Here is a 10,229-nt window from a genome sequence, read left to right as displayed (position 1 = left end):
TAAATTATAATTGTATTTTCAAATTAAAATACTAAATAAAATTTTATAAGAACTAAAACATTTATCATGTTTAAAAATATTAATCAAACAAAATTGATAAAATTAAAAAATTATGAAAAGAAAATCTAAATTTAAAAATATTTTAAATATTTTTTCAGATTATTTCGCTAAATTCCAACGAAATCATGTAAAGAACAAAAATTAAATTGATAATAATAATAAAAATTTAGCATACATCTTTAATATTTTAATCTTCTTAAATCATGATAAATAAAATTTATGACAATGATATTAATTTATTATATTATAATAAATGAAATATCTTTATATAATCACGATGATAAAATTATCTATAATGAATTAGAAAATAAAAAAATTATATAAAAGATCATAAAAAATAATATTTTACATTATAAAAATAAATAACAAATAAAATTTGATATACCATTAAAAAAATCATAAAAATAAATTTTGATAAGATTAAAAGTATATTGAAAATCTAAACATTGTTTTTGACGTAGAGATAATGAAAATTATTTTTACCAAACAAAAGTCATTCTAATAAAACAAGAATTAAAGATAAAAAGGAATAAAAGTAATAAATTAATATGATTTCTACTTGAAATTAAAAGTCAAATATTTTATGAGAAAAAAATATTAAAAGAAATATAGATATTCAAATGTGAAACAAAAATTATTTGATTTACTGTAATTAATAATACATCATTTAAACGTACAAAATTTATGATAAGAGAGAAAAATTTTTATAAATGAAATTCATAAATAAAAATCAAGTCGAACAATTAGAAAAGAAAAAATATAAAATATAAAAACTAAAACTAATAAATAATATATATATATATATATATATAATTTAATTATGTATTTTAATATCTAGATAAAACAAAATAATTTCATGTTAATATATTAATATTTGTATAAATATATTATTAAAATGGGTGGGTAGAGGGGCAAAGTACTTTCTTTTTCTGTAATCATATCTTAAATTATAATTCATTGATTGGATTGTTGTGTCGTGAACCACACTCTCCAGCTTAGTAAAGAAGTGGAGTGTGACGTGGCAAAGTCAGGTACACTTGTTGTCATGGCTTTTTCTCTAGATATTTTTAAACTGATTTAGTTATACAATTTTAAAAATATTCAATATCTATTAATATTTAAATAGTGATTTAATTTAATATTTAACAGATAAGAAATACTAAAATTTGTTTGTTATAATATATTCAGAATGAAAAATGATGATTTTGTTGACATGGGATTGGAATTGGATGGTTTTATCTTCCAATTCTGGGGATTTCCCTGCCTCATGAGACAGACTGAATATACTGCTCTCTTTTTCCTTCATTTCTTTCCTTTGCTATGCAATTTCTTTCATTTCCTCTCTATATTTCATCAAAACTTCTGCTCCTTGGCCTTAATTTTAGATCAAACTACACTTTTTTAGATCCTCTCTACAACAACCATTTGGTATGAAATTGTTTGTCTTGCTTCCTTACCTTAGTCTGTGATCATACTAATAATTTATAGATGGATAGAAGAGTCTCCTCCACCATCAATATTGCTAATGATGAAGCAGAATCTTTCTATGATGAGAGTGATGTCTCTGCTGTCCTTGGCTACATAAAGCAAATGCTGATGGAAGAGGACACAGAAGAAAAGTACAGTATGTTCCATGATTCCTTAGCTCTCCAACATACTGAGAGATCATTTTATCAGGTTATCACTCACCAGAAATCTTCTTCCCCTTCTTCCACACACCATCATCATCATCATCATGTTCACAGTAACCCCAGTTCCAGAGTAGAGAGCCCTGAGCAAAATGTCTCTGGTTGCTCCAGTGATAATAGTACTGGTAGTTCTGGCAGTACATCCATCTCCTCTGATTCTCAGTGGAGTGTTGACTATAACACCCCCACACTGCCAAACACTTTTACCTTTCCTGATAACTTTGCTTTCCACTCAAATTCAACCTCCACCACTCAATCTTCCACGAATACTGGATTTGGATTCTTAGATAATACCCTTCTTGATTCTGCATTTCAAGAGCAATTCAAGAGAGGTCTAGAGCAAGGTACCAGCTTCCTTCCTAAACATACTCCGTTCATTGTTGACACGGACAGCACAGCCTTTTCAGCGGTTCCAACTGTGGTAATTAAGACAGAAACAGAAGAAAGTGTTGAAGAGGAGCATTTTCTGTCTGTGTCAAGAAGGAGAAATCGGGACCAGGAAGAGTATGAAGCAGATGGGAGAATCAGGAAGACATCAGCAACGTACGTGGATGAAAGTGAGCTATCTGAATTGCTTGATAAAGTGGTGCTAGGCACTGGTTTAGGAAAACGGGTGCCTTCTGACACAGCCCTTTACCAAAATGATGAAACATTATTATTAGCAAACATGTTTGGTGGGGAGGTCAGGAAAAGTGACGAGGAAGTTGTGGATCTGAGAGCACTATTGATGCTTTGTGCACAAGCTGTTGCTTCTGATAGTCCTTCATTTGCAAAGCAACTATTAAAGCAGATTAAGCAGCATTCTTCTCCAATAGGGAATGATACTCAGAGGCTTGCACATTACTTTGGAAACGCCCTTGAAGCATGCTTGGATGGAACCGGTTTCCAGGTTTATAGTGTTCTATCCTCCAAAAGAATCTCTGCCAAAGACATGGTAAAAGCTTACTGTGCATATGCTTCAGTGTGCCCGTTTGAAAAGATTACAATAATTTTTGCCAACAAATCAATTTGTTTTCAATCTGAGAATGCAGAAACTGTTCATGTCATAGACTTTGGTATCCGCTATGGCTTCAAGTGGCCTTCACTTATCAGCATCCTATCAAAACGTCCTGGTGGACCACCCAAGCTTCGCATCACGGGTATAGATCAGCCACAGCCAGGTTTCAGGCCAGAGGAAAGGGTGCTGGAGACGGGGCGTAGACTTGAACATTATTGCAAGCGTTTCAATGTTCCGTTCGAGTTCAATGCTATTGCAAGAAAATGGGACACCATCAGATTTGAGGACCTCAAGATAGAGAAAAACGAATTTGTGGCTGTGAACTGCATGTTTGAGTTGGAGCATCTACTTGACGAGTCTGTGGTGTTGGATAATCCAAGGGAAGCTGTTTTGAGGTTGATTAAGAAGGCAAATCCTGATATATTTGTGCACAGCATTGTCAACGGCTCCCATGATGTTCCATTCTTTGTGTCGCGGTTCCGAGAGGCTCTCTTCCACTACTCTGCACTGTTTAACATGCTTGAAACCAACATTGATCGTGAAGATCCTACGAGGTTGATGTTTGAGAAGGAGTTGTTTGGAAGGGAGATCATGAACATCATAGCTTGTGAAGGTTGTGAGAGGGTTGAGAGGCCACAAACATACAAGCAATGGCAGCTTCAAAACATGAGAATTGGGTTTCGGTTACTTCCTTTGGATCAACGAGTCATTGAAAGAATAAAGAACAGGTTGAGACAGGATGCGCACGACACTAATTTCATGCTTGAGGTGGATGGTGGTTGGGTGCTACAAGGTTGGAAGGGTCGAATTCTGCATGCTTCCTCTTGTTGGGTTCCGGCATAATTGCTATACTTTCCTTCAACTGACTACCTCATTTCATGTTTGATATGAGCAAAAACAAAATTATAAGTCAGTTTCTATCAACATGTAGTTTGTTTTCTACTTACATATCTAACAATCATATGTTCCAGAAGCAATGGATTACTTTACCACTAGCCCAACACCTTTATAACTTTATGTAAATATGATGATATTTATAGGTTTCTAATGTCACTTTATTTCTTTTTCTTAGATATAACTTTTTTAATTTTTTTTTTTATAAATTTATGTTAGGTACGATACTTTCACATGGATAAATTTATTAGTAAAAATGAAAGCAAAAAATATATGAAAGGTCAAACCAAATTGCATATAGCACCTTCAAACAAAAACAAAAATATTCATATACACAAAAAAGTTGCATTAACACAATATAGATTAAGAAAAAAGTAAAAACGGCAGATTTATAAGTTATATAATATGACAAGAGAAAGATAAAAAGAAAAAAAAAAGGTGTAAATAAAATGAAGGTGTATGTATATTCTTGCTTAAACAAAAATTAATCGTTTGAATGTAGATAGTTGATACCTATTACGGAAAAGCACAAGAGAAATTCTAGATGATATAGAAAAATACCATCAATGTTTATTTTGACCCCAAACTCAAAAATTTCTGGCCAACATACCCTATATTAGTGGTCTTCCTTTAACTAGATGCATTACCAGTCACTAGATATAGCCTTTGGTGCAACCATACCTCTTTAGATAAATTAATGATACAATTTTTTATATTTATACGCTTCTCACTCATGTGAATGCCACTTGTGGTTATACCTTTTATTCATTTTCTATCTTAAAAAACCTCTCAATCCATATAGCATAATCATATCTTTGATTCAATTTTCTATATTAGTACTTAGAGATGTTAAAATAAGTTCTAATCCATGAACTAATTTGGCTTATCATGGATTCGAGTTGAATTGAGTTGATAAAATTTTAATTTTTTTATTTTAAATAAGTTGAATTGAATTAATTCATTTAATCAATGGATTAAATGAGTTTGAATCAAGTTAAAAGTGAACGACGTATAATTAACAAAAAATAACATTTTATTAGTTGTTTTACCATTTTTTATAAGTTTTTTTATTATAACTATTTACTACTTCTAATTATATAAGTTCACAATTTAATTTTTTATAAATATTATAATATTGTTCAATAATATTTGAATAGTTTTGACGTTAAATTTATTTGTTTGTCAAATTATTATATATGTTGATACTTCAATTTGTTGTAATAATGTTAGATTATTGCAAAAGAAACATTGCTCAATGATGGTATTCCAACAGTCAATTTTTAAGTGCTGCAACGGCTAAATTATTTATCGTCTTTCATTGATTTTATTCTTCTCTAGCTGTATACATATAGAGAACTCTTTCTCTGTTCCAAAACACAACCAAAATCAGCCTTCTCTCTTTCTCTTTTCTTCTTTTCCTTTTCTAAAATTATTCTGGGTTAATTTATGCTCTTTATAGAGTTTCTTGCTAGTTTCGAGAAGTTTCTACTCAGGAAATTGCAGTTCGAGATTTTGGTCAGTATTTTACTACAATCTTAAGGACTTATATTTCAATCTCTTACTATCAAAACTCAAAAAGGTATGAGAAATTTACCTTTATTTATTGTTTTATTGTATGATGAATTTGGAGATATGTTTGATTTTCTTTCAAAGCATGAAAAATTTATCTTTAATATTTTTTTGATCATGTGATGAATGTTGATATATTCTTAAATTGTTATTTTTCAATTAATTATTCGGATGACTATTAATTAAAAGTTTGAAATCTTAAAATCCATGATTGGATATTTGTGATATGATAAAGTGGTTTTTGAATTTTGGTAAGCTTGGTACCTATGAAACCATAAATATCAGTTACACTTTTTGTTGGGTTTATGATTCAGTCATACATCGCATTGATTTCTTTTTAATACATGTATAGTTTCTGAATATTAAAGAGGGAAACGGTTGTTTAATGACCACCTGGAGGTAATGGATATGGAACCTTAAATTATTTGGAGAGAGAAACCCTAGGTTTCTTTCCTTTTATTTACTTTTCCCTTTAAAAAGAAAAGGATTGTCTTACATTAGTTTTTATTCCTCTTACTTACCTTTTAGTTAAAATAAAAAATAAAATAAGATGAAGAGAATGTAAAATAAATTTTATTAATGAAAAATGGAATTAAGTAATTATTGGTATTAATTAATGAAATTAAATTATAAAGAGAGAGATGGAAGTATTAATTTATAATTATAATTATGGGAACAAAATTATTACTATTTATTTAGTAATTAATTGGAGATCAAATCAATTTATTGAAAGAGAAATTAATTTGGTTTAAAAAAGAAGGAATGAGACTTTAAAGTGAAGTAATGAGATGATTAATTAAAATAATAAATGAATTATTATTTTGAATTAATATTAAATTATATTTTTTATAATTTGTTGTTTGAATGATTGTTTTGGTTAAGTTAATTATCTGATGCACTGTTGTAATATTAAGCTAATGAGTTGATATGATGTATATATTTTGGTGTAGTTATAATAACTATTATTTAATTTAAATTTGGAAACTTCCTTAGTAGAAAAAGGTTTAATAATGTGTGGATAGTGAAATTTAGATGCATATCGAAAGCTGTAATATTTGGGTTTGGATGCTATTATTTTTGTGGAAACGGTATGTTAATATAGATTGGTTATTATGGAGTTAAGCTGACAATTTCTTTTATTAATGGATTGGAAAACTATTTTATGTGTGATGTTGAAATGTACATGATGTGTTACTGATTATTTTATATGCTTTTGGTGCATTATAAATAAGTATATATGAGTTTTTTTTTTTTTTTTTTATGAAAATCCAATCTAAGAAGAATTTTGACGGGAGGTACATTTTGAAGCTAAGATATTCAATGTTAATTTAATGATAATTTAGCTTATGTGAAATAAGGTGAATATGATTGGTAGAATTGAATGACATGCAATGAAATTCTCGCTAGGACCAAATTGCTTCTAAGATCAAAATTTGATCAAAATTTGAAATGAAAGACATGAGTGAAAGTGTTATAATCATAAGGAAGGGAGATAGTATATTACTATTCCAAGAACAATATAATGAGAAATTTCTTAAGAAGTTTGAGTATTATGATTTCAAACCTATGAGTACCCTTATGATTTTAACTCTAAATTAATGAAAAATAGAGGAGAATTATTATCTCAGCCTTAGTATGCCCAGATAATTGGGAGCTTACTGCACTTAATAAGTTTTTATAAACCCTGATATTGTTGCTTATGCAGTAGGTAGACTGAGTAGGTACACTCAATGTCCAAATCAAGAACATTGGGATGTACTTTTTAGGCTTATGAGATACTTAAGAGATTCAATGGATTATGTCGTTGAATATAGTGGATTTCTCCGCTGTACTAGAAGGGTATAGTGATGCTAACTGGATCTCTGATTCAGACGAGACAAAATCCACTAGTGGTTATGTATTCGCACTTGGGGGTTGTGCGATTACATGGAGATCAGCCAGACAAACAATTATTGTAAGATCAACAATGAAATTTGAGATTGTTGCTCTTAAGATGGCTGGTAAGGAGGCTGAGTGGTTGAAAAACTTCTTAGCGAACATTCCTCTAGGAATGAAACCAACCCCTTCGGTATCAATACACTGTGATTGCCAATCGGCAATAGCTATAACAAAAAACAAGAATTACAATGGAAAAAATAGACATATACAATTGAGACACAATTTTGTGAAGCAGCTGTTAAAGAGTGGAACTATTTCCATTGATTATGTGAAGTCAGAACGGAATCTAGCGGATCCTCGACAAAACCTTGGGAAGACAAATGATTTTAGAAACATGACTTAAGCCACTTGCAAACAAACAAATGATGGTAACCCAACCTTTGTGATTGGAGATCCCATGAATAAGGTTCATATAGGTAAAAACAAGTCACTTGTTAGTTCTGATAGCACTAAATTGATTTTAATCAATTATGTCCCTTTCTATGGTGTGTGTGAAAGTGCTAGAGAATGCATTATTGAGAGGTTAAACTTTGTTATTAAAATTCTATGTGGTGAAAGAATTTTAGTTTAAACAAAGTTTTTAATGATTTTCATATCCCTTATGGGTGGTGTATGATTTACAGCATACACTTGATGAAATCACCTATATGAGTGTCAAGTGGGGCCGTTTGCATGAGATCTTGGCATGACCTCTAGAGCACTCATGAATACCGGGCACACGCATGACCTATTTAGCGCAACACAGCAATAACAACAAAAGTTGTGGGGGTGTATTGTGATTGATAAACCTCTAACACGTCAAGTGTCTTTGGTTCATATAGCTTGCTATACCAGCTCTGATGCATTACATCCTATGAGACCCAGGATAAAATTTTTTCTCTCAACTTTCTTTTACAATAAGTGGGGGATTGTTGTAATAATGTTAGATTATTGCAAAAGAAACATTGCTCAACGGTAATATTCCAACAGTCAAATTTTTAAGTGCTGCAACGGCCAAATTATTTATTGTCTTTTATTGATTTTATTCTTCCCTAGCTGTATAAATAGAGAACTCTTTCTCCATTCCAAAACACAACCAAAATCAGCCTTCTCTCTTTCTCTTTTCTTCTTTTCCTTTTCTAAAATTATTTTGGGTTAATTTATACTCTTTATAGAGTTTCTTGCTAGTTCTGTGATCCTCGAATACATTTCGAGAAGTTTCTGTTGTATCCTGGGGACTTGCGCAACACACCGCGGATAAGTCCTTAAGGACAGTGAATTTACACGCCTTAGAAAATTGCGGTTTGAGGTTTTGGTCAGTATTTTACTATACAATTTTCAACTATATACAAAGAAAATCTCCCATTACTCTTCCTCATATATTTAAAAAGGTGGATTAGGACAATATTTTTAACCTAAAAGTTCAAATTAACTTGATTTGTCAAACCTGACATACAAGACCGTGAGTTAAGTTTGGTTAACTCGGAAGTCAAACTTTATTAAAAACATTTTGAACTTGTGTCACAACACTTCGTATTAATAGAGTTTGACTTCATTAACATAGTCTTGAAAATCCGCCCAAAGTCTGGTTCACCAAGATTTGATATAATTCGGGCAATATTCAATATAGTTCAGCCCAGGTCTAATATAGCTCAACCAAAATCTAAACCAACTCGGATGATCACTCTTTTTAATCCGTTTTAACTTGACAGTCTAACGTTAACCCGTTTTTGTGTAAAAAAAAAACAATAATTTCACTGTGTCTCCATGTAATATTAGATTTTCAATGATATAAAAAAAACAAGTTAGTCTAATAGCTTCATAAACTAAATTGTAAAATCTAACCCATTTTCAATTAAGAAGCAACCTAACCCTACTCGTTTTTCTTAAGCTTAAACTAATTGAATTGGTTCCTTTTGTCACCTTTACCCTCCATTTCACCTCAACAAAACTTTCTTTTAAGTATATCCATATCTTTTTTTTTTTTTGCATTAAAGCTAAGACAACATCAATCAAAGAGGTTTACGCTGCTTACTTATTTTCAACATTTAAACGCGCTCGCACGACACGGGCTCGTGTGTGCATCAATCTGTTTTACCTCAGCATCAATGTTACGAGTGCGTGCAGTGCGCGTGACACTCAGAGTAAAAATTCTCTTTGAAAACTCGAAATTTCAAACATCAACACATCAAAAATTGCATGTCTGGTCTTAAACCAAGACTCGTTTCCTTGTCAAGGTCTATCGTTTATTTTCGTGCTGTTTAAGAAAGTTTGAATCCTTGACGACCAAGTAAAAGTAACAACCCGGTCTCTCTCAGGTTGCCTGTAAAACAATAGTAATTAAATTCTACTTTTTTAATTGGAATTAACATGAGTTTATTAGGTTGACCGACAATTTTAACATTTATCTTATATTTTGTCAAAGTTTATTTTGGGTACGTCTCTATTACCTGTTTCAACTTCTAAACAATTGTTTTTTTTTTCTCTGAAGTTTTTAAAACAGCTAATTATATTGAGGCATCACTTTCGTTTCCCTAATTAAATATTACACCCACTAAGGACCAAAAGTACTCAGATCAAGACATGAATTGACTGAGATTATTTTTTTTCCTCTTTTGACGATTTTGTGATTAGTAATAAGTTGGCAAAGCCAACCAAATGTCTTTAGCTTGATAGGGTTAGGAAGTTGAGATTCCTTTCAGATATTGACAATGACATATACATAAGACACGTTGTTATTAAGTGGGAAAATTATGAACTTTCCGATAATACCACATTAATTAACTAGATAATAGCCATAATTCCATTAACACAACCCAATCACTAATGGCAGACTCAATAATTTTACAATTAACAACTTCAACCAAGACAGGACAAAATATCTACCTTAATATCATTAAGAACTACCCTTTTGTTTAGTGTTTAATTTAATTTTAGGAGAATCCCTTTGAAAGTACTTTGCTCTCAATGGCAGCAGACTCAATAATTGTACCAGCGTAAACCAGGAGAGGGCAAACAGCATCTTCCTTACTATAATTAAGAACTATCCTTTTCTTCAATATTTAATATTGTTTTAGAACCTCTCTTCCATCAATCTCACGGTG

General features: G+C 31.0%; 1 protein-coding gene across 1 annotated transcript; it reads left to right on the top strand.

Annotated features, from left to right (window-relative positions):
• The first annotated feature begins 1,271 nt into the window (after positions 1–1,271).
• Positions 1,272–3,798, top strand: LOC106759162 (scarecrow-like protein 14). The gene has a single exon (XM_014642178.2). The coding sequence runs from the start codon at positions 1,549–1,551 to the stop codon at positions 3,586–3,588; it is 2,040 nt and encodes a 679-aa protein (XP_014497664.1). The 5' UTR covers positions 1,272–1,548; the 3' UTR covers positions 3,589–3,798.
• The last annotated feature ends 6,431 nt before the right edge of the window (positions 3,799–10,229 follow it).

Source organism: Vigna radiata, chromosome 4 (genome assembly GCF_000741045.1).
Source record: "Vigna radiata var. radiata cultivar VC1973A chromosome 4, Vradiata_ver6, whole genome shotgun sequence".
Taxonomy (NCBI): Eukaryota; Viridiplantae; Streptophyta; class Magnoliopsida; order Fabales; family Fabaceae; genus Vigna; species Vigna radiata.
This window is presented reverse-complemented; position numbering and strand designations above follow the sequence as displayed.